The sequence below is a fragment of the Bubalus kerabau genome, chromosome 6 (genome assembly GCF_029407905.1).
Source record: "Bubalus kerabau isolate K-KA32 ecotype Philippines breed swamp buffalo chromosome 6, PCC_UOA_SB_1v2, whole genome shotgun sequence".
In the NCBI taxonomy this organism is placed as follows: domain Eukaryota; kingdom Metazoa; phylum Chordata; class Mammalia; order Artiodactyla; family Bovidae; genus Bubalus; species Bubalus kerabau.
The window spans coordinates 110,562,892-110,588,638 of NC_073629.1; the positions used below are offsets into that span (position 1 = coordinate 110,562,892).

Here is a 25,747-nt window from a genome sequence, read left to right on the forward strand (position 1 = left end):
TCAGTTCAGTTCAGTCACTCAGTCGTGTCCAACTCTTTGCAACTCCATGAATTGCAGCATGCCAGGCCTCCCTGTCCATCATCAACTCCCGGAGTTCACTCAAACTCATGTCCATCGAGTCGGTGATGCCATCCAGCCATCTCATCCTCTGTCATCCCCTTCTCCTCCTGCCCCCAATCCCTCCCAGCATCAGAGTCTTTTCCAATGAGTCAACTCTTCGCATGAGGTGCCCAAAGTACTGCAGTTTCAGCTTTAGCATCATTCCTTCCAAAGAACACCCAGGACCGATCTCCTTCAGAATGGACTGATTGGATCTCCTTGCAGTCCAAGGGACTCTCAAGAGTCTTCTCCAACACCACAGTTCAAAAGCATCAATTCTTCGGCACTCAGCCTTCTTCACAGTCCAACTCTCACATCCATACATGACCACAGGAAAAACCAGAGCCTTGACTAGATGGACCTTTGTTGGCAAAGTAATGTCTTTGCTTTTGAATATGCTATCTAGGTTGGTCATAACTTTCCTTCCAAGGAGTAAGTGTCTTTTAATTTCATGGCTGCAATCACCATCCGCAGTGATTTGGGAGCCCAAAAAAATAAAGTCTGACACTGCTTCTACTGTTTCCCCATCTGTTTCCCACGAAGTGATGGGACCAGATGCCATGATCTTCGTTTTCTGAATGTTGAGCTTTAAGCCAACTTTTTCACTCTCCTCTTTCACTTTCATCAAGAGGCTTTTTAGTTCCTCTTCACTTTCTGCCATAAGGGTGGTGTTATCTGCATATCTGAGGTTATTGATATTTCTCCCGGCAATCTTGATTCCAGTTTGTGCTTATTCCAGCCCAGCGTTTCTCATGATGTACTCTGCATAGAAGTTAAATAAGCAGGATGACAATATACAGCCTTGTCTGTTTTATGTGAGGGCAAAGACAATGTTCACCCTCCTCACTGACACATCCAGAGCCAAATGAGCTGCCTGGAGAAGAGTAAGTGCATAATATTTATTAAATCAATCTTGCCTAATATTTAAAAACACTCCAATCTCTCCACTCACCCTCGGAAACACCTTATTACTGATGGCAGGCATTTCAAGGCTGGCAAAGTCACTGTACTGATAAGACTGCTGAATCCCAAAATGAAGGTTTAATATTTTTCACATTTTCATTTTGCTTGGAAGGGAAGAGTTCAGGGTTTGGAGTCAAAAGCGCTAAATACGAATCCTGCTCTTACTTACTTACAAGCTTGTGTGACCTGAGATTACTCAACCCCTTCAACAAAAATTTTCTGACCACCAGCCACTGGACAAGAGTACTTTGGTGATAAGTACGAAATAGTCCTATCCCTCCAAGAGTTCACGATTGAACGAAGAGACCAATGAGAGAGAAAAAAATTACCACAGCCTACCGACGGCTATCTCCCTACCGTCTCGGGCCTATTTTCCATACATTTTTAAAATACTGTTTCAAAATGGACGCCAGTTTAAGCCACTTACCTGCTTAGAGTTCTTCCCTGGCGCTTCTGTACGCTCAGGATAGAAAGCCACAGAGTTCTGGAAGGCCTCAGGCAGCCCTGCCAAGCGCTTCTTGTGTGACTCCATCTCACCATGGCGGCCTCTGAGGTCCACTGGCCTCAGCGAGCCAGGTCGTCGAGCTGGGATCTGATTGGTGAGCACGAAGAAAGAACTGAGCATGCGCGACCTAGCGCCGCGCATCACCCCTAATTTCAGTCTCTGGGCTGCAGAAAGCTTGCAGTCTTGCAACTGCTCCCTTTCCATTGTACTGATGCTTAACTGGCATTCAATAAATGGGCAATATGATGAGTTTTGACATAAAGTACACGCGTATGATCCCATCACCACAATTAAGAAAATGAACATATCCATCAACTTCAAAACTTTCCTACCACCCCTGGTAATCCTACCTCTTGTCTCTTCTTGCCTTCCACTCCGCAACCACCGGTCTGCTTTCGTAATAGATTAGTTTTCATTTTCTAGTATTTTATATAACCAGAATAAATTCTTCTTTTGGCTGCTTCTTTCTCTCACCATTATTATTTTGAGATTCACCCAAGTTGCTGTGTGTGTGTGTGCGTGGGTTAGTCACTCAGTAGCGTCTGACACTTTGCGATGCCTTCGTGGCCCATAGCTAGCCAGTCTCCTCTGTCTGTAGAAGTCTCCAGGCAAGAATACTGGAGTGGGTTGCCATTCCCTTCTCCAGGGGATCTTCCCGACCCAGGGATCAAATCCAGTCTTCTCGTGTTGAGGGCAGATTCTTTACCGTCTAAGCCAACAGGGAAGCATCTTGCTGTGTGTATGAGTCAATTACTTTTCAATGCTGAATAGTTCTCCATTATGTGGATTTAGGACTATTTGTTCATTCATTCACATGTTTATGGGCATTTGGGTTGTTTTCAATTTGAGACCATTACAAATAAAACATGAATATTTGTCTACAAGTCTTAGGGACAGTTGTTTGTGTAAACACTTAGGAGTCAAGTGGGCAGGATTTAGGGTAGGTGTGTAACTTTAAAAGAACTTAAAGAGCTTTTTAAAAGTAGCCGAACTGTTTTCCAAAGTGACTGCCTCATTTTACATTCTCAGAAGTGTATGAGAATTTCGGGTATCCCTGGTGGCTCAGATGGTAAAGAATCTGCCTGCAATGCAGGAGACCTGGGTTCCATCCCTTGGTTGGGAAAATACCCTGGAAAAGGGAAAGGCTACCCACTGCAGTATTCTTGCCTAGAGAATAGCAAGAGAAGCCTGGCGGGCTACAGTCCACGGGGTCGCAAAGAGTGACTTGGCATGTACAGTGACAAATTATGTTAAATATCTTTTCAAGTGTTTATTTGCCATTTGTATATTTTCTTAGGTGAAATGTCTGTTCAAATCTATCAATCTTTTTTTCAACTTTTTTTGACTGCAGTACCTGCATGTGAGATCTTAGTTCCCCAAGCAGGGATGGAACCTGCACCCTCTGCAATGGAAGCGTGGAGTCTAAACTCCTGGATGGACAAGGACATCCCTGTCAATCATTTTAATATGATTACTTGCCTTCTTAAGTTGTAGGAACTCTTCATTTATTCTAGATAAAGTCTTTTATCCGATATACATTTTGCAAATATTTTCTTTCAGGTTGTGGCTTGCCTCTTTTTTTTCGTTGCAGTATGTTATGAAGAGTAAAATTTTTCATTTTCATGAAATCCAATTTATTGATATTTTTGTTTTGTGGTTGACTTTTGTGTTTCAAAAATACTTAAGATCAAACTCAAGATCACTAAGATTTTCTTCCATGTTTTCTTCTAGAAGTTTTATAGCTTTAGCTTTTATATTTAGTTCTAGCATCCATTTTGAGCTACTTTTTATATATGGTGAGAGGTAAAAGTCAGGTTCTTGTTTTTTGCACGCATCTATCCATTTGTTGAAAAGATTCCTCCCATTAATGTGCCCTGGCACTTGTGTTGAAAATGAACTAGCCATTTATATATGGGTCTATTTCTTGACTCTTTATTCTGTTCCATCAGTATGTATATCTTTATGCCAACAACACACTGTCTTGATTATTGTAGCTTTATAATAAATCTTGAAATGAGGTAGCATATTAATCATTTGCTCCTGTGTAGCAAATTACCACAAATTTGGAGGCTTAAAGCAATGTACATTTATTATATCACGGTTGCTGTGGGTTAAGGATCCAAGCATGGCTTGTTAGTTCATCCACCTAGTATCTCAAAGCACAGGCCATGCTGGGTTCACATATGGAGGCTTGACTAGGGGAAAAAGTCCATTTTCCAGCTCCTATGCTTGTCATTTGGTTCACTGCAACTGTATAACCAAGAGTTTCTGTTTTTGTTGGCTGGCAGCAGGAGACTGCCCTCAGCTCCTAGAGGCCGCTCCCAGTTCCTTGCCACCTTGGCATCCCAACACAGAAGGGAGGGGAGGGGGGAGAAGGATTTTCTAGTGAGTCTGCTAGCAAACAGAATCAGACATAATGTAATCACAAAAATCCCATCCCATCATTTTTGACAGACTTTACTGGTTAGAACCAAGTCATAGGCCCTGTTCACACTTAGTGAAGTCGCTCAGTCGTGTCCGACTCTTAGCAACCCCATGGACTGCAGCCTACCAGTCTTCTCCGTCCCTGGGATTCACCAGGCAAGAACACTGGAGTGGGTTGCCATTTCCTTCTCCAGGGGATCTTCCCGACCCAGGGATCGAACCCGGGTCTGGAGGACCCTTTATACCAGGAGGTGGGGACATGGGGCCATCTTAGACTGCATCCTCCACAGATAAGTTCCAAGTATGTTTTTCTTTTCAAAGTTGTTTTTGGCTATTCTAGGTCCTTTGAATTTCTGTATACATTTTAGAATTAGCAATAAATTTCTATGAACAATGTCTGCTGAAGTTTTTATTGGAATTCATCTATAGATCAATTTGGGTAACACTATTGAGTCTTCTTTTTCTTTTTTTAGCTTTTTTTAAAGTTTAAATTTATTTATTTTTAATTGGAGGATAATTGCTTTACAATGTTGTATGGATTTCTGCCATATAGCAACATGAATTAGCCATAAGTATATGTATGTCCCCTCCCTCTTGAAGCTCCCTCCCACCTGCCACCTATTATCGAGTCTTCTGATCCATAATCATAGCGCATCTCTTCATTTATGTAGGTGTTTAATTTCTATAGTTTTCAGTGTACAGATTTTTCACATTTTTTTTCAAATTTGTTCCTAAACGCTTTTATTCTTGATGCTATTTAAATGGGATTTAATTATTTTTCCATTTTATTTTAAATTGCTTAATCAGTAAATTTGGAAAAGTAGACTCTTCCCTTTGTGGAAAACCAAGCTTTTCCTGTGCTCACCGTGACTAGGAAGGCAAATATGTTAAGTAAGTATGTTAATAGTTTTGTCTTGCCCCACTCTTTAGGACCCCATGGTTTGTTTGTTCATGGAATTCTCCAGGCAAGAGTATTGGAGTGGGTTGCCATTCTCTTCTCCAGGGAATCTTCCCGACTCAGGGATTGAACCCAGGTTTCCTGCATTGCAGGCAGATTCTTTAGTTTCTGAGCTATTAGGGGAATGTTATACTCTCTTTCGGAGAAGGAAATGGCACCCTGCCGGGGTCCAGCCCCGGCTGATCCAGGGTATTCGAAGCGGGGACGGCGTCGGCGACCTATTTATATTTATTTATTCATCAAAGATTCAAAGAGTAATAGAATGAGGATAGCTCAGTGAGGAAATTCAGTGGAGAAAAGCGGCTGAAATAAGGATAGCTCAGTAGGAAAATTCAGTGGAGAAAAGAAGCTGAGTGGCTTGGTTTACGCGGAAAATCAATATAACCCGTGACACCAGGTTAGCTCTGACCACGGAGGCCACAGGCGCCCTCTCGAATAGCGGAAGGTGCCCCACCTTAGACACCTTCTCGAGTGGGTCTTAGAAGCCCAGGCAAATAAATGGTCGCAGAGGACATCCGCGCTCCAGATGGACACTCAGCTGGAATTTGGGAGAGAGAGTGACATGGGGAGACCAAGTTTCAGTGAACAAGGCCCGCACTTTATTTTCCAAAGTAGTTTTTATACCTAAAGGTATGCATAGAGGATAATGGGGGAAGGGGTAGAGCCATGCAGCAAGCCAGGCTTTCTTCCTTATCATATGCAAAAGTTCAGGTGATTGACATCATCTTCTGGCCAGGAGGCCTGTTAACATTTTAAGAAACTTATCTTTCTCTAAAGGTGATTATTCCAAAGTCAGGCGCCAGCCTTCCAAAAAGCATTGGACAAAGCTGCATTTTACATTTCTATACACCCATTATATCAATCAATACACTGCCAAGAACACAGTAGGTAAGGAGTATGGAGACTTAGCAGCAAACATTGGCCCAACAAGTGAAAAACCCTTCACCAATACAATTTCTAATCAATCTTTTAACTACTCAAAGGAATCTGTGTTTAGGCAGTTTAGAACATCTCCTGCCTCTCACAGTTGGGAGGCTCTGAACAATCACATGTGGCCGGAAAAACCTATTCAGGCAGGCTAGAGGATTTCCAAAGGAGTTTGTAGGTTAAACACTGTCACACCCAGGAATTATTAACTGGAGCTGTAAGCTAACTCTTTTTCCAGAGAGAGGTAGTGGGAGACAGCCCCCCATAAAGTCAGAGGTGTAGGTGAAAGCACAAAGCAGAAAGTAGGCAGACTCTGGTTTTGGGGGTAGATGCTCGAGAATTTCCAGGGGGACTCCTGAGGCTCGATCCCGCCTTTGCGTATGTCGAGCCTCCTTCCTCATGACCTTTGTCATGGGCGGAGTGCCTCACGCTGGCTCCCGGCAGTGATAGAATTCCAGTTGAGCTATTACAGATCCTCACTCAATATGCAATATGCCGGCTCCCAGCAGCACCCCACTCCAGTATTCTTGCCTAGAGAATCCCGTGGACAGAGGAGCCTGGTGGGCTGCTGTCCATAGGGTTGCACAGAGTCGAACACGACTGAAGTGACTTAGCATACTCTCTTTTGCCCTCACTTCTAAGCAAGTCCTCTTATCTAAGTCTTATCAGCAATAAAGCTGACATCTGGCTCTTTGCCCCACCATCTGATCTCTATGGCTATTTTTCAGTTGGTTCTGAACTGTTGTAGGGAAAGGGGTATGATTTATTAACCGCCTAAAACCTCAACATATACTCCATCTGACTGGTGAAATCTACTTGTATGTGAAAACTCAGCTCAAGGCTTCCTGTGTTCGTGACAACTTCCTGATGTTCCCTTCCACGTGTCCCTGCTTTGCTTCCTGTGGTACATGTGGTAACACTTAGCTGCTCTCCTTTATTGATATAGCCTTCTCCTTCCTCCTCCTCCCTTTAAATGTGTAAAAGTCTCAAAAGCATGAAGAAAAACCATACTTTACTGATCTTTGTAGCCTCAGTGCTTAGCACAATGCCAAGCAGGCAATAGGTATTCAATAAATGGTTGCCTAACCCACAAAATGACATGACTTCAGTCTTGAAAAAGGGTAACTGTTCATTATGTAATAGTTAATGAAATAACATAATGCAGAATCCTGTACGTATATAAAAATGTGTGCTCATTGAAAGGTGATATGTAAAATAAATTGCCATTGTGTTTGGTATCTTTTTAAAAAAAATTATTTATTTTTGGCTATGCTGGGTCTTCATTGCGGTGTGTGGGATTTCTCTAGCTGTGGCAAGTGGGGCTACTCTTCTTTGCAGTGAGCTGGCTTCTCTTCTTGAGGAGCACAGGCTCTAGGCATTCAGGTTCAGTAATTGTGGTGCATGGGCTCAGTTGCTCTGTGACATACGGAATCTTCCTAGACCATGGATGGAAACTGTGTCCCTCGCATTGGCAGGCGGACTCTCAACCACTGGACCACCTGGGAAGTCCCTGTGTTTGGTAACTTTTTAACAATAATTTTTTAAACTTTTCACTACTGTTAAAGTCTGAATCGCCTACCCCCCAGCACCTCCCTCCCCATGCATATGGGTTGTGGGAGGGTAGTTAATGTCACAGGGGACACTGAGACTCTAAGGGCAGCCAAGTGAAGGAAGTTGGAGAAAACAGGCTTAAAACCGAGAGAAACCAAGTCCAAATGCCAATCAAGTTTAGGGGCCAGGAGCAGGGGCAAGGAAAGACAGCACAGAAATTGGAGTGCAGAATTAGAAGAAAGGATCACTGGTGAGCAAAGGTTAGAATGGAGGGGAGTTCAAGCATGACTTTCTTAAATATCTGTGGGAGGCTATGGATTTCATTTGTTTCATGAATGAATTTACAAAGTTTTGCTATCTTATTATTTTCCCTCAAGTTGTTCCTATTGTGACAGTCTCTTCCTGTTGAATGAATATGGTATCTTCTTTTATCTTTCTGAGACTATAAAATACAATTTGGATTGGGGGGAGCTTTCTTGTGCTTCCTTTGCATGCTCTATTTTCTTTGAGTTGCCTTTATTTTTTTGTCTTCTGACTTTTGTGTTGAGGAATTTCCTCAAATAATAATATTAGCTAACATTTGTTGAGCATTTACTATATGCCAGACACTGCATGCTGGTTTCACAAAGGTGAGTAAGACAAAGTTCTAAGCAGGATAAGTACAAAGATGCCTAGGCCTATTAAAGTAAATGTGTATAAAATCAAAAATAAAGAAAAGATACTAACAGTGTTACCATAAAGGCTTGGGGTCTGGCTGCTTGCCACTCAAAATCCAATAAACAGGCCAGACTGGTGAAAAGGAAAGTGTTAGTTGCTCAGTCGTGTCTAACTCTTTGTGACCCCATGGACTGTAGCCCATCAGGCTCCACTGTCCATGGAATTCTCCAAGCAAGAATACTGGAGTGGATTATCATTCCCTTCTCCAGGGGATCTTCCTGACCCAGAGATTGAACCCTCATCTCCTGCATTGGCAAGAAGATTCTTTACGACCTGAGCCACACAGGTTTTAGGGGTGAAATGGAAAGTTTCCTTTATTTTGGATGCTGCCAACTGGGGCAGGGAGGGATGTTGGACATCTATCCAGAGGCTATCTCCCACCACCACTCACACTGGCAGTCAATGGGGCAAGAGCTTTTATAGACAGAAAGAGGGGCCTACATGCAGAAACAGCACAGTAAGTTCTGACAGTCATCTTCAGATTGGTCATCAGTGGTCTGACCAGTGTCATCTTGATTGTTTGAGGTACAATTAATCTTCAGTTCCAGGGTTGGTGTGTTTCCATTTCTTTGAGGACAATTCTGGGAATTGTGGTAGCTCATGTCATGGGTACAGTCTGGTCATCATGTAGTTAACTTCTCCACCTGGTGAGGGTTTCAGTATCTTTAAGACAGCTCACAGGACATGGCTCAGAATATTATCTATAGCCACTAAAGGCTTTCAACTACACTTAATGCTGCTGATAAGTCGCTTCAATCGCGTCCGACTTTGTGTGACCCCATAGACAGCAGCCCACCAGGCTCCCCCATCCCTGGGATTCTCCAGGCAAGAACACTGGAGTGGGTTGCCATTTCATTCTCCAATGCATGAGAGTGAAAAGTCAAAGTGAAGTCGCTCAGTTGTGTCCGACTCCTAGCGACCCCATGGACTGCAGGCTCCTCAGGCTCCTCCCACCAGGCTCCTCCGTCCATGGGATTTTCCAGGCAAGAGTATTGGGGTGGGTTGCCATTGCTTTCTCCGAACACTTAATGAGTACACTGCTACTATTTGGTCTCCTCTGACTGTTTTCCTTTGTTTCTGTATGTTCTCATTTCTCTGATTAAACTTATGCTTTGACTAAAGTTTTCCACAGGCAAAAGGCAGGCAGAGGACATGGGTGGTGCAAGGGGAGGGGTGGTGCAAGGAACATAGGACCCTGCCCTGGTTCAAGAGCAGCCTATCCGAATCAGTGTTCCCTAGAGAAACAGAACCAATAGAGTACGGATGTACATATAGATAGATATGGGCGTTCCAGGTGGTTCAGTAGTAAAGGATTCTCTTGCCAAAGAAGGAGACACGGGAGACTCAGGTTCAATCCCTGGGTCAGAAAGATTCCCTGGAGGAAGAAATAGCAACCCACTATGGTATTTTTGCCGAAATAATTCCATGGACACAGGAGCCTGGTGGGCTATACAGTCCATAGGGTTGCAGAGTCAGACATGACTGAGCGACTGAGCATGCACACACACACGCATAGATAGATATATAGATAGATAGACTCATGCCTTTCTCCTTCCCACAAATTTACTTCTTCTGTGCTTACTCTCTCAGTGGCCCTGTTATCTACTCAGCTACCCAAGCCAGAAAACTGGGAGCCCTTCTAATGAGTCTACTTCCTCCTTCATACTCTCCAAATCCACTTTCCTGAAGTTCTGCTTCTTCTACTTTCTTTCCTTTCGGGCTGTCCTGGGTCTTTGTTGCAGCAAAGGGGCTTCTCTTCTAGTTGTGGCTCTCAGGCTTAGTTGCTCCAGAGCATGACGGACCTTAGTTCCCCAGTCAGGGACTGAACCTGCAACCCCTGCATTGGAAGTCAGATTCTTAACCACTGGACCACCAGGGAAGGCCCCTGTTTCTTGTACCTTCTGAATAACTCTTGTGTTCATTCCTTCTCTCCAACTGCACCATCACTGTTCAAGTTCATGCCTTATCATCTTAGCTGAGTTACCACAATACAACTCTAACTTCCCTTCAACAGAACTTCAGCTTCAAACTACCCACTCCACTACTGACTGCATAAGTAACACAAATCAGACTGTTCTATTCCCTTGTACCTGTGGACAAACTCTAAACTCCTTAGAATGCCATTCAAGTCCTGTCCTGTCAGGAACTGGTGCTTGCCTCTGTGATCCAGTTTTAACACATCACTTCTCCCTACACACCCTTTACAATCTAAGAGTATTGAAATTACTTGTAATTCATCCAAACAAGTCATGATCTTTGTTTTCTCCTCTGTGTCTTTGCCCGTGACAAGAATTCCTACTTCCACCTTGTAAAACTCATTTATTCTTTGTAAGACTCAATGGTAAAGAATCCGCCTGCCACACAGGAGACCCAAGAGATGCAGGTTCGATCCCTCAGTCAGGAAGATCCCCCGGAGGAGGAAATGGCAGCTTACTTCAGTATTCATGCCTGGAAAATCCCACAGACAGGGGAGCTTGGCAAGCTACAGTCTACAAGGTTGCAAAGAATCAGATATGACTGAGCACACATGCATTATCTGTAAAACAGCTCAGTCATCATGTCATCTAAGAAGCCTTCCTTAATCTCCCCAAACTGGGTTAACGACTGAAGGGGTCCCATGGTTCCGTGTATATATTTCTCATAGTACTTAACCCTCAAAGCTACCTTGTGACATATACGGCCCCCAAGTGAACTTTTCAATGGCCAGAACTTTGTCTTTCATCCTTGTATTCCCTGGCACAAAATAGGAGCTTCAGAGATGTTTGTTAAACTAAAATAATTTCTTTACTTCTCCAGTCAACTTGTAATGTAGTTGCTAGTTTCCCCATCTGATTTTTTTCTTCTCCTTAAAGACATGCCAATAGCTTCTGGAGAATAAAGACAAGGGCTTTGAGCCAAGAGACAGAGAAAAAGAGACAGAAGAGGCACATGCCTGGTAACTATGTTGTGACTTCCCTGCTTGCTGGCCAGGCCACACCCCACCCCACCACAACAGTGGGCACATGATCCATTCTAGCTGTTGGAACACATCCCCCAGGGATGTACATGAATGTAACACAAATGGTAGAGGATGAAGCAGGAGGAAGGCCATTTGGACTCACTTGAAACACACAAAATAATGGGGTTCCCATAGGAAAGAGGGATTCTGTTACCTAAAGAAGTAATAAGTGAAAGAATTTGGGTAGATAAAAATTATAGCTACTATAACCTACTGTAAGGAAACAGTATGTCTAGAATCCCCTTGTTCCCCTCTTGTCCACCTGGCAAAGTGTCATGCTTCATGAACTACCCCAAAATTCATGACTCTGTAGAGTCTTTCCTGACATCCCATGACCAAAGTTGTTTCCCTTTTTAAGTTCCTATAGCTTCATGCTCAGTAGCAGGTATAATGAAGTTAGATAGGCCTGGATTCAGATTCTAGCTTTGACTCCTCATCTTTAAAATGGGGCTACCACTATCAACCTCAAAGGATTGTTTTGGGGATGCCAATATAAAGTGACTACATACACTGGGCACTCAGATAATGTTAATCTTGCTGCCTCCTCCTCCCCACCTTATGCTGTATTAAAATGAATTCTTTGAAGAATTAAGTTTTTACTTTTCTGTGTGGCAACCTAGGCAGAGCTTGGCATATTCTGGCCTCATGATAAATGATTGATAACAAATATGGAGAAGAGGATACTGTACTGATGGGAAAAAATAACTCCCTGTAGTAAAGTTGGCTGTTAGCAGGACTTGGTCCTTTGGTAAACTACAAATTACCTGAGTATAAGTGCCGCATTGTGTAAATCTCTGCATTATCCTTGCCATAACTTAACAAAACAGCTTTGCTGTTAAAAATTAAAAGACAGGAGATTGGATAGCCCCAGGATGGGTGAATTCGGGCAGCTCCTCCTCTCAAGAAGTCAGCCTTATAAAGTACGTGGCCATACTGCCCTCTGGAGCCTGCAGATTTTTCTCAGAATATCACTGAAATAGATCTTCCTGTTAAGAGCTATACCCAGAACCCGGATGAAGCTTGTCCGTTTTCACACGTGAAATGCTCCGAGAAGCTCTTCTAAATTTCCCAAATAACAAATTATAAAAATAGGGAGACCCAGGAGTTAAAAACATGAAGTTTCCCGTTGTTCTTTCTCAAACTTCTTTTTAAAAAGTAACCATGTGTATTGCTATGATAGTATAATCTATATTTATTAAGAAGTTGACAAAACAAAACAAAACAACATTTGGCAAAAGAATGCCAATTTATTCATTTTTGGACACATGAACACAAAATATCCCTGCAGGCCAAAAAAAAAATTTGCAAATTTAAACAACCATCATCTTATCTCAACATGGGGATATCACCCCTCCCTTAATAGTTTAAAAAGTACCTCGTATTGCTAGAGACATACATCCAGTCCAAATTTAATAAAAATACATTTTAAAACATTACAAGTCTAACAATATCGAAACAAAAATGACACCATTAGTCAAATGAACAAATGCAAACATTTTTTTCAGTCACTAGACATAGAAAGAGCATGAATATGTCAATAGCAAGGGATAAGAAAATGGTTAATCAATAACAAGATCTTCCTTTTAATTTTACAAGGAAAAAGTCCTTGGAGTTGAAGCAGTATTGATACAATGCCCTCAGCCTCCACTTTCTTAAAATGAAAGCAGAGCTACCACCTTGCTATTGAGCAAGAAAATCTTACAGCACATCCACAGAGGGTCGCTAGGGCAGGGTGGAGAGGGTGGGCCCGATTAAACAGCGGATTACCTTTTCATACAGGTAGCTGAGCCAGTTAGGTAAGCTCTGATATAGACTGGGCACCAGATCCTAAAACACAGACTGTATAGAATATGTCTGCTTGTAAATTGTCACCTTTGGAAGCAGCAAATAGAAATTATAGTACGAGTGAATATGTTCTGCCTGCCCAGACTGCTGGCTGTGTTAAGCCAGTGAGTTCACTTTGCAGCTAACCACCACAACAAAACATAATGGGTTCAACATTTGGATCTTCACCACTCTTTGAAGGTCCCTGTGCCTTCTCCCCAAATTGTTACTCTTTAGCATTGCTACATTTAAATCTTTCACACCACAGGACAGTGCCTAAACAGGCGGCACTAAAAAAAAAAAAAAAACAACCAAACAGTCTAAACCTACTTCTAGAGAATGCACACTTCCCATTGATTGACACATGCATAATGATTCAGTCAGTCCCAAGGGTTTACTGTGTTCAAACTGTCAAGCCAAATTAAAACTATGCTTTCAGACCTGCATGCAAGAGTATTGCTGCAACTCTGATTCTGCAGTGATTACCTCTTGAAGACTCACCCCTCAGAAAGTTTTTTCCCCAACAATCTCAATTCTCTGTCCTTCCTTTTGTCTAAAACCATAGCATTGCACCCTTCAAGGTACTGTTCTCCTATAAAAATAGGCCTCCCGGCTTTTCCTCCACCACTACACTGATTTGCCCCAGTGTACTAGGACTGAATGAGGTCTTACAAACTACAGTTCAAGGTCGAGCATATAGCCCAAGAGCAGGCAGGCGAGTCAGGGCTTCCTGGCACTCTGCCTCGCTCCCTGCTTCATACATGCCAGGAGATGGTAAGAAGGGACGCTTCTTCTGTGCATTATTAACAAGCAAGTCCGAGGCACTCAAGTCCAGATGTGGTGCCCATCAGCCAGCCAGCCACCAAGAGTTCTTCACATCCTGGACTCTAGCAAGTCCTCCATCTCCTAAGAAAACTTTTGTTTTTCCTCATCTTGGGTCAAGGGTAGCCAAGCTGAAGGATATTTTCTGTGCTCTCCCTGAACAAGTGTGAATAAAAAGCAGCAGCCAGCGCCTCACCAACGTGTCCTGATTTGTAGTGCCCAAGTGAGGTATTTGCAAAAAAGGAAAATCTTAAGAAATTAACATCTGCCATCTTCTTCACTCCTGCCCATGTTGTGCCTCAATTACAGAGCTTGCTTTCATCCCACTCTGTGCAGAGAACAAGGATGTCTGCACTCGTATCTTAATGAGCTTTTAGGATTCGATATACATTATAAAACTCTCGGAGACCAGTCTCAGCAAACACTGGTGGCATCGCTGATCAACAGCACATGGAAATGTAAACTTTAGTGTATTTACAAGCTTGTTTAAAAGACTGAAGGAAAACAGTGCTTTATATTGCTGGGGTTTTGAGAAGGCTAGTTTAAGAGATTTGGATCAGCTAATGAGTTTAAGCAACATCCTTCACCGTTAGATCCAGTGTTTCCCCCACCAGCAGTTTCCAGACAGAGGTGGCAAAATTGTTTTACCACACTGTATCTGTCTCCTCCCCCGGCACCTTCCTCAACCATATGGAAGGGCTCTGGACCTTTTATCCCTCCTTCCAGCTCTCACTCCCAAGGTTCCAGGACAGAGAATTACAAGTCAGTAAAAGGTGGGCTGGGAAACACTGCCTGGAACTATCAAGACTCTATGTAACTGTTGTCCATTCACAAAGTATTATCTACACTAAATACAAAATACATTTTCCCCCACATTGTAACTGATGCTTGCTTTAGATCAACTCCCTTTGAAGAAGAAAGGAATCCTGTCTCCCTGTGAACAGAATCCAAAATCTATTAAGAAAAATCGACCTCTTCTATGCAGTTTTAGTTTAATAAAAGGAAGGAAACCCCGCCAAGTATATTTTAGGTTGAAAGAGAAGCAAAACATTTGCGCTACAAGTAATTGTGAGTGACCTTGATTCCCAGGGAAAAAAAGTTTTAAATGCTGGTACATTTTTGCAAGTTGCAGCATCACTCAAGGTACCCTAAGGATTAGCAAAGCCTATCCAATAAGGAAGCATCCTGGTTCTAGCTTATTTTAAAACAAAGTGATAGGACACCAACTGTGACTATAAAACAGATTAAAAATAATTCTTTAAAAAGGCATGGAAATATACGTCTTTTCTGACTAGCTTCAGAAATTGCCAGATTATGATCTATAAGAAACAGCTGATAAAAATCATACTGAAATCTCATCTAAAAAAGTACATTGTCAGGGGGAGGAAGAGGAGGGACCTTAAAAAATGTTTATTGCCAAAGATAACTTTCTATGAGAAAAGTTTAAAAATCATTTAGATCTAACAAACCACACAGCAGCATAAAATGGGCACTTTTGAGAACTCTGAAAAATACTAAAAGCTAATTTTTTTTTTTCCAAAGAGGGGGAAAGATGAGTACTTTTGCCATGGCAGTGTTATCTGTCATCATGGCATGCATCACATCTGTCTGTGTTACACATTCACAAAAGTCAACCAAATAAGAGAACTGCCTGTCTGAATCTGCAGCCAAATATAGTGCAATTGCCTGGCAGCCTGTACTTGCACCAGCACCAGTCTGTAGAGATCAACAGAGAAAAGTAGTAAAAACTCATAAAATTCTGTAAAACTTACAAAAAAATTAATGCTCATTCAAGGCATTTACAGTGGCGAAGTCAGAAATCTCCATAAAAAAGCCTATGGACCCACACAGTTAAATAGTTACACTGAACTAAAGTAGATTGTTTGGTTTTTCTCTCCCATTTATGCACACACCCCACTCAATGAATACAGAAAAAAGGAAAAAAAATCTTCTCTGGTAAGACTAGAGGGATGCGGTGAACACCACAGCTAGCAAAATAGTCCATAGAAACCTTTCTCATAAAGTCCTTTAGAAAGTTCAGGCTGATCAGCCTTTGCATGATGAGGTAAAAATTCAGTCCAGTGCATCAGAAAAGATAATCTATGAGTATCTATTACTTTTAAAAAATGGCTCAATTTTGTTGATGCATCAGACAGTGCTGTGAAGTATAGATTCAGTGCAACTATTCCGAGTTGCTGGTAGAAGACCACCTGAAGTCAACTTGGCTCTCTCTAGAGGCAGTAGGCATTTGAAACATTTTGAGGCTGCGTGGGATAACAAACTGGTTGAGTTCTTTTTCTGAGACTCTCAGGCAAAATACATGGTGTGCTGGGTATCATGGTGGATTTGCACAGCTTTAGCCAAGGCCTGAGGATCTCGGCCATTGCTCTGTCCTGACACATGACTGCCTTCCGCACTGTAAAAAAAACAAAGCAAAAAAAAAAAAAAAAAACAAAAACAGTGTAACAAAAGACCAATTCAAACTTCAGGTTTCAAATAGCATGAATAGTACTGGATTTGAGATCTTGAGCTCAAACTGTGACTCCTTAAATAATCTGTAATATCTCTCTAAACATCAGTTTGCTCAATTGAAAAATACAACTTATTTAGACTGTTGCAATAATTAAATAGAATAGTGTCTGCAAAGACCCAGATCTTTATCAGTGCCTAAGCAAGGACTTCCCTGTCTTTTATGTCTGGTTAATGCCCACTTGTTCTTTAGTTTTCAGTTAAATGTCATTTCCCCCAAAGAAATCTTCCCTGACTCTGAAGTTCAGGTCAGAGCCACATGAACTGTACTTTCATGAAATCCTCTACTTTTATTTCACTTAAAAGATCATTATTTGGATAATTATTTATTCCTCTACCAGGATAGAATCTCCAAGAAACTAGTAAATTTGTCTGTTTTACCACTAAATCCCTAGTGCCTGGCATATAACAGTGTCTCAATAACCATTTGATGAATCAGTGAATGTGCTGAGCACAGTGCTGGAACATAATAGATACTCAGCAAATGATACTGTGCCACCAGCCTTTCTTGTCTTCCCCTTACTAGCTATAGGACCTTGGACAAGTAACAACCCCTCTGAACTTGATCTTTTAGGATAACAATAACTTCTGAACATACCTCTTAAGGGCACCATGTGATACAAAGGGCTTAGTAAATGGGAAATTATCATCCCTCCTGAGTTCTCTACTTAAATTATTATTACCCCCTATCATCTAGGCTCAAAATCTTGGTCATCTTTTACTTCATCCTCTTCTCTGTCACGCACGTCCAACTGACTGTTAAATAATATCTATTTAATCCCATGACTAGCCTTTTACTTTTAACAAAGATAATCTTGCTCTAACATACTTTTCCAGCTTCATGCCTGCTATTCTCTATTCAAATGCTCCAGTCAAAGAAAACTTGCTACTGTCCAAACACGTCACTTGTCTTGTCTTCTTTGTGTCCGTTATTCCCTCTGCCTGGAAAATTCTTTTCTCTTCTTTATAGAGCCAAATCTTACCCATCCAGCTATGAAATCTCTTAACAGACTTTCCTCTGATGTTCAATTGCACTTTCATCTCTACTGCTTTGAGCTAATCATCAGTTTTATGTTTGCCTATATTGTCTACCATACTGAAACATAAAATCCCAGGAGACATGTCTTCCTCAACTTACTGATTTTAGTACCTAGCACAGTGCTGGGGACACAGTGAATACCTAATACATGTGTTGAATGAATACGTATATTACAGAATGAAAGGTACAAAGCTGGGCATTTTCCATAATAGTGCACTTTCAACCCGTACAGAAATAGACTCGCAGTGGAATGTCTACTATTTAGCAGCTGAATTCAGACTTGGGGAAGAGCCCAGAAACTGCTACACTTCACAGATGGTCATTTGAAAAGAAAAATTAATGGAGAGAACTTGTTTAGCTATTCCATAGTAGCTCAGTAACAGGTCAATATGTCTGATTCTTTTGAGATCTTTATTTAGGGGTGAGAATGGTCTGGTACCCCACCTTTTCCCAACACAAACCCAGGTTCCTTCTGACACATTCTCCAAGATTGTACTGAAAGTAAAGTGACCTGGTCAGGACCTCCCCTTTGCATGAACTGGAATCCACAGGCCTGTAATTGCTCTGACTGGAGCCAGGGCACTGGGCTGGACATCTTGCGAGGCTGCTTAGTACTTGAGCAGAACTGAAATGCATTTGGTTCTAAGGGAAAACCACAGGCAGTTCCAAATGAGATTCCTTTTTAAGGGGGACAGACATACCATACAAGTGTGAACAAGCCTGGGCACTTTTTTGAACCAAAAGTCACAGTATCAGCTTTTTGGACCAAAAGTCGTAACATGTAACTTTATTTGCTCCATGAAATGTAGACCCTAAAAGGAAGTTTAGCTCTTCCTAAAAGTTTTCAATGGTAGCTCATTTTTAAAAAGAAACATACTGCCAACACAAACAGAAAGATTTTATTTGCCTGAGAAACTTGCCTGTCATGATCCTTATCCACCAGATGATACCTTGCCCTGAAGGCTACGAGCCGGGCATAATAGGCAGGGGCTGGAATAGAGACTGAGCGTGTGCAGCGCACATAGGTGTGACATAGCTGGTAAGTCAGTAACTGGAGCTCATCTGCGGTGAAGCAGTTGTCATCCCACAAGACCTGGTAATGTGAAGGACGGCTGGTTCCCTGGAGAAAGAATTGTATGATTAAGGTCTCTGACATGGGTGTACTACCTAAGAGGAGAATGGAAACCTACCTAAACTCAGAAATAGTCCTGCCTAGCACACCTACAAGGAGATAACTTAGACCAAGAGGTAACAGTTTTAGGACACAAGTATTAACAAAGTTATGTACAGTGTTTAATAACAAATCTACTTAAACTAGTTCCTGAATTTTCAAACACCTCCCTATCGAGTCAAGTATCTGGACCAGCTTCCAAATTACCTGAATTCCCGCATGACTACAGAGGTAAAAGTCAAACTCGGATGGATGTGTGATGGTGCTATCCACAGTAGTGCCTGCTGGTACATTGCCACTTTTTCCTACCTACCGAAAAAAAAAGGGTATAATTAGTCATCAAAGAGCTAAGTTGGGTTCAGGCCATTAGTAACAAGTAAGTAAACTGCTCTTTAGTGAATTGAAAATTGGTTTAATTCAAGATGTTGAATTTTTTGTAAATTTCCCTTGGCCCAATTATTTCATCCTTAAATATTTTCACAAACAAATATACTCCACGGTTTCACTAAGGGAATGCAGACATGAATTATTCTACCTGTGGCTTTGGGCTGTATTATTGTCATCAATTTTATAGATTACACGCTGGTATGTTCACAGAGGGGAAAAAAAGACATTTAAGATGGACAAGTTTCCTGAGGGAAAAAAATCAGTTTTATTCTTTATTTGGAGTTAAAAAAAAAAAGTCAACTTCCAGTAAAAGTTAAGATGAAGGAATCTTCAAACTGGTTCACCAGGTTCAACAAAACTAATACTTGTACAGGATCAATAAAAGAATTCACTGGCACATGCATTATCAGGAGGAGTGTACTGAAATGAGAATTAGGAAAACCGAAGTTTCAGTTCTAAGCCCTTCCTTGCAACTACATGCATTGAACAAAGCATAGTATCTTTGGGCCTCAATCTAACCATCCACAAAATTAGGTGATGATTGCTTACATTTTAAAAATTCTCAAGTTCTTCTATAATCAAACTCTAAAATCAAACTTCCAGAAAAGCAGAAATATAGAAAAATCTTGCTATTTGGTCAATTTCCATCCACTTCTGCTGTACAGAAAGATTCCATATAGGAAGTATATTTAGCATATTGGCACAAATTTTATGGGAATTTATTTGACTCCATTTTAACTATTGTTCACTTCAGTTGAATATCATATGCTATTCATATAATAAAATACATGAGTATAGAGAAATCTCATTCCATCAAATTCATATGTGACCTTGGGTACCTATCTAGACAAGAGGAAATGTAACTGAGCTGTAATCATTCTAGTATCCTTCCCCAAACTGTATGCTTTAGGAATGTTAGTTCTGCAGGATGTGTTTAGGTGTTTTATGGTCAAATAAATTTGAGGGACACTGGTTTAAACCAAAGTTAAGAGGCCTTTCTATTGCATGACTTCTCAGAATGTTTATCTAGTCATGCATAACCTTCAAGAGGGAGAAGGAGTATACAGCACTTCCTGAACTTATTTGACCATAGAATCCCCTTTTTAAAAATCTCTTGGAATCTACAGATGAGAACCTAAAGAGGTGCTGCTCTGGGGGAAAAGGGTCCCGTCATGTTCATTTTAATAATTATTGCTTGAGCACCATGTGCAAGGCTCTGCAGCAGATGCTAGGGATGAAGACAGAGGCACAGAGAGAACTAATAACCCTGCCCTCCTACTCTTCATCAAAGTCTATGCAACGGACAGCAACACAATGTAGTAAGGGCCTTATGGAAGGCAGTGGGAAAAGTTGGTAAGAGGAAACAGTTGAGCCATGCTTTATAGCAGTGGTCCCCAACCTTTCTGGAGCCCAGGTAGTTTCGTGGAAGACAATTTTTCCACAGACTGGGGGGAGGAGGAAGATGGTTCATGCAGTTGTGTGAGCAATGGGGAGTGATGGGGAGTGGCCAATGGAGCTTCACTTGCTTGCCCACTGCTCATCTGCTATACAGCCCAGTTTCTAACAGGCCTTGGACTGGTACAGGTCTGTGATCCATGGGTTGGGGACCCCTGCCTAATAGGATACATAGAGGTTGAATGGAGGGGGGATGGAATGGAAATGAAGACATTCCAATATCCTTTAAAGTCAGGAATGGATGAACAAACTGTGATTCATCTGTATCACAAAATACTACCCACCAATAAAAAAGGAACAAGCTATTGATACACATAAAAACTTGGTTGAATCTCAAATGCACCATGCTAAGTAAAAGAAGCCAGACCAAAGGCTATGACTTCTTTTCATATGACATCCTGAGAAAGACAAAACTCTAGGGACAGAATATATATCAGTGGTTGTCAGCAGCTATAGGTGAGGGAAAAGGTTAACTACAAACGGCACAAGACAAGTGTGTGTGATGGAATCATTTTACATATTAAGGTGTAGTTACACAACTATATGCATTTGTCAAAACTTGTACAACAGTACAATAAAAATGGTGAATTTTACTGTGTCTACATTATATCTTATTATAAAAACAAGGGGGGAAAAAGGTGGGATGGATGTGGTCATTCCAGGGATAAAAATACACAATATACATAGGAAATGGAAATAGTCACATCAGTAATAGAAGGTGTATGAGTACACGTTGAAAAAGCCAACTGAAATATTATGCTTTGGCTACCTCAGGAAGACACTGAACACCATAAGAAAGCATTTCGTACCCTCAAGCATAGGCAGTGGGGGAAATGCGAAGACTTTTGAGCAGTGGAGTGGCAGGATAAGATCTGTATTTTAAAAACCTAGCCCTGACAGCAGGTGGAGGATGCATCTGTGAACGAGGAATGGAGACAAGGAGACCTCTACGAGTCTTCTGCAATCCTAACGAGTTCTGCCTGGGGCAGATCGGACACACAAGAGAGGAGCTGAGACAAGAGATTTCAGGACAGAACACAGAAGACTGTTTGACCAACTGAACACAGGAAGGGAGGAGGGGAATAGAGGAGACAACTCTTAAGAATTGTCTAGCTTGGCTAACTAATACAGTGATACCAAGCAACAGAAGGACAGAGAATCGGGGGAGGAATAGCTTTTGGATGAGGAGAATCCTATTGTTTTGGATTATCCTAAAACAATCAGGAAAGGGTTTATATGTGTTTTGCTTGAAACGCCTGTGGTAGATTGGATCACTGGGGCCAAATACTCTAGAGACCCTCTGGCGGGGGGAGGGGGGACAAGGGGGTGGGGGTACATTATACATCCCTACCCAATTAACTCACAAGTGCCCACGTAACTTCCTTTGACTGATAAAATGTGGCCTGAGATGCGCCACTTCTAGGCAGAAGCTTTAAGAGCCAGAATATGGCTTGACGTGTACTTTTTTCTCCTCTGCTACAAAGACTGGCCAAGCTCCAGACAGATGCTTCTCCATCATCCTAGGTTCCAAAGGGAGCACAGCGAGGTCACAGCTGCAGGAGGGCCACAATGAATGTGTAATGTGAGCAAGAAATAAATCTTTGTAAGCCACTGAGACTTTGGAGTCTTTTGTCACCACAGCACAGCCTCGCCTATTTTGACTGACACAATGCCTACGGAGCATCTAAGTAAACCGATAGACAATTAGAAGTACAGATCAGGAGCTGCACAGAAAATCTGGGGCTGGAAATACAGACTTGGTAATCAATAAGCAAATCAGTGAAGCCAGAAAAGTAGGTGAGACTAAAGAGAGTTGAAATTCAGAAGAGAGAGATATGAAATTCCAGGAAGCATTAGTGTTCAATGGAGAGAGGAAGAAGAAGAGTCAAAGAAAGCCTAATTATAGAGGCGGGTAGTGAACCTGAAAAATCACATTGCTAAGTCCAAAGAAGGCAACCATCCATAAGTGCTGCAAAGAGGTCAGTGTGGGAATTTGACAAGCTGTCATTGGATTCAAAATGAGCAAGTCATTGAGAGAACAACCTTGGTGGAGTCAAAGAAGTCAAAGTCAGGCAACAGAGAACTGAAACATTATGTGAGAAGGTACAGGAAGAAAGTCAAGTCTTTTTTTCTTATAAGTTTGGTCATTAAAGAGCCAAAAGGAAAAAAATGGCAGGTAGACTGAGAGAGAGAAGGGAAGTTTTAGAGAAGCCTGAGGAAAAGTTAAGAAACTTTAGAGGATGAGGAGAAGGAGTCAATGGAATGGGGAAAATTGAAATTTTGAAAAATAATGGATAATTAATGAAGTGAGGCTCTGGAGAAGGCAGAAAGGATTAAAACCAAAAGCACAGGCTGGAGTGGGGAAGCATAAGTGGGAACGGTTAGCGTCCAAGATTCAAGGAACAGGGTAAGAAAACGCAAGATTTAGCTAAATTTGAAAGCAGAGGAGAGGAAGCTGAGAAAATTCATGCCTTCACAATTTTGTTTTCTGGAGGAAACAGAAGGTTGCTCTATTGCTGGCAATGTAATTTGTTGGCAATGAAGGTGTCATGGTTAGGGTTGGGGACTTGAGAAGAGTATAAAGGATTGGAACAGATGCTACGGAGAATAGGAAAAATGAAAAAAAAAAAAAATTGCGGCATCAAAGGCCTGGCTGAGATTTGCTATCAAGAACTTGTAACATGGTTCATTACTGAATAAATGACTTTTTTCCTCAGCAACTTCAACCAGCCTAAGAGTAGAAGCAAAGGAAACAGGCAAGTGCATTAATTCAGAGTTGGGGACTGGCAAGAGGCATATTTAGAGAACTGAAGATGTTGGTAAGTGTTAGGGGTGCAAAGTAGACCAAGGATTGCGACTGTCAGTCTTCAAAGGTCAGGAGTAACACCGGATGGTCAAATATAAAGCTATGAGATCGGGATTTTAGAAAAATAATCCAGGTCTTAAGTTACAGGAGTAGCAAGTTGACAGAGGGATGGAGAGTGACTATGCAGTTAAGGAGGGGATGGTAGGATACTTTGTGCCTAGAGCTCAGGCAAGAGTTCAGAGAAGGTGAATTAGCAGAATCTAGGAAGTACTACCAAGTCAGAGTCTGGGCAATTTGGAAGACAGTATTTTGAATCTGTGCTGATTGATGAACCTATGGCCCAAGGATAAAACCTTAGTCCTCTAATGATTCAGAAAATGAGAAGAAACAGCTCAGTTTTGGATTAGAGACAAAAACTAAGCAAGCACTAGAAAACAGTGAGGGTCACCCACAAGACCACAAGATTGGGCAATGGACAGAACCGGTCTCTCTGGGAGCCAGTCAGAGGGGACCTGAAAAAGATAAAGTAATGTCACAGAAAAGACCATAAAATTAAAGTCATTCAACACTATGTGCCTATAATTCACCTAGTTTGTACATTAATATCAGATTATAAATAGGTTACACAAAATGTTTTTTTTAATCGAATGCTGGAAATTGTACCCAAAATTAACATGCATTTACTAATTTAACCCTAAACAACCATGGAAGCTAGGTATTGTATTTACCACACTTTATAGTTAGAACCATTAAGCTTAGAGAACTTAACTTGCCCATGATTAGTAAGTATGACATCATAAGTATTCAAAGTGCATACCCTAAAAATCCTCTGCACTGATATAAAATTATTTGGAAAAGAAATGCTTCTTTATACCCTAGACCCAGGCCTTAGACATTGATAACAAAAAGTAGCAAATGGCAATAAAGTCCAAATAAATAACCCCTCTCTTTGGAGCTTGTCTATATCACCATAGTGTACCTGGCAAGCTTTTTATTTCCCCCTCTAAAAACTCTAGAAACCAGTATTGCTGTCACGTAACAGAAATATTCAGTCTTAAAAAAAAAAAAAAAAGAAATATTCAGTCTTGAAACCTATATCATTCAGAATTGCTCATCTAAGCTCAACTGGAGTTAGTATGTTTACTAAATTATTATTAGGCACTTCTGCTTTTAGAAAAAAATTGTATGTATGCCTGCTCAAAACCACATTCACTTGCATCAGATAATAAAGCTTATCCTATGTATTCTTACCCTTTCTGTTTTATCTGCACAGAAGAGTCGTGTGTGATGTCTTTTCTGCACCACAATATAGGTTATTCCTGGCCGGTAATCTTCTTCCAAGCTAATACATGCCTTTCGAATTGCTATTAGTTCTGGCCAAGCTACCTAGGAGTTAGAAATGGAATGACGTTTAATTGAGAACTTGCCTATCTCTTAGGTATCTCTCAGATCTGATTTACCCAGAGTGGTAGATTGGAGGAAGTTCCATCAGATACTGAGAAGCCCCGGAGGGAACTTTCCTGGTGGCCCAGTGGTTCAGACTCCATGCTTCCAATGCAGGGGGCATGGGTTTCATCCCTGGTCAGGGAACTAAGATCCCAGATGCCATAAGGTGTGACCAAAAAAGAAAAAAAAATGTAGATGCCCCAGAGGGAAGCTACAGGATAATGAGATTACCTGTTTCATCTGTCCCTCGGATACCCCTCCACGGTAATAGATGATCCGAGTGGGTTTGAAGCGTGTGGATTTGTAGAACTGGATCAGCAGCTCTCGAACCATGTTGGTAAGATCCTGGATTACCTCCTGACTATAGAGGAGCTCCTGGGAGATCTCCTGGCGGGAGGTCTGCACGCGAACGGTGGCACAGTACCGGCTGGGGTGGCCATCCATACTGCCAACCACAGCCGCAATGGATGGCTTCTTCCCATCGCCTGCTGGGGGGTGTGTGACATCTGCTCCCAGGAAGATGACAGGTTGCTGGAACACTGAGGGCCTGATCAGATTTAAGGAGACGTTGCCACTCAGACATACGGATGAAAATGCTTTCATTTAGCAAGCTCACCAGATACAATCACAGATACAATCTTGCAAGAGAGAATAAAGGTGTGCCCACTGGGAGAAACTTCTAAGGCCCACTGAGTGCCTGCCACCCAGTATCACGAATCTGAATTGACTAAAGAAGCCAACATGGTTCTCCTGCAATAGCAGGAAGCAAAGAGTCAAGTGAAAGTGAAAGTTGCTCAGTCATGTCCAACTCTTTGCGACCCCATGGATAGTCCATGGAATTCTCCAGGTCAGAATACTGGAGTGGGTAGCCATTCCCTTCTCCAGGGGATCTTCCCAACCCAGGGATAGAACCCAGGTCTCCTGCATTGCAGGTGGATTCTTTACCAGCTGAGCCACCAGGGAAGCCCAACATGGTTCTTCTGCAATAGCAGGAAGGAAAGAGTCAAGAAAAGAACCTAACTCAAATTTAACAAAATCTCTATGTGTAAAGGGGAAACTTGGGCTTCCCTCATAGCTCAGTCAGTAATGAATTTGCCTGCAACGCAGGACATCCAGGTTCGATTCC

General features: G+C 41.8%; 2 protein-coding genes across 3 annotated transcripts in view; both read right to left on the bottom strand.

Annotated features, from left to right (window-relative positions):
• Positions 1-1,640, bottom strand: part of LOC129655699 (protein argonaute-1) — a 55,910-nt gene extending 54,270 nt beyond the window's left edge. Inside the window, exon 1 of the mRNA XM_055586415.1 lies at positions 1,490-1,640. The gene's annotated coding sequence lies outside the window, so the exon portion shown is untranslated. The remainder of the gene's footprint in view (positions 1-1,489) is intronic.
• A 10,729-nt stretch (positions 1,641-12,369) lies between these two features.
• The window catches only part of LOC129655701 (protein argonaute-4), a 34,635-nt gene continuing 21,257 nt past the window's right edge, over positions 12,370-25,747 (bottom strand). Inside the window, exons 14-18 of one of the 2 annotated variants that reach the window (XM_055586418.1) lie at positions 24,853-25,168; positions 24,427-24,561; positions 18,735-18,836; positions 18,277-18,476; positions 12,370-16,204 (exon numbers count right to left, since the gene is read on the bottom strand). In XM_055586418.1, the coding sequence (XP_055442393.1) occupies positions 16,096-16,204; positions 18,277-18,476; positions 18,735-18,836; positions 24,427-24,561; positions 24,853-25,168 (862 nt within the window). In that variant the 3' untranslated portion in view covers positions 12,370-16,095. The remainder of the gene's footprint in view (positions 16,205-18,276; positions 18,477-18,734; positions 18,837-24,426; positions 24,562-24,852; positions 25,169-25,747) is intronic. The other variant, XM_055586419.1, reaches the window with a different exon arrangement.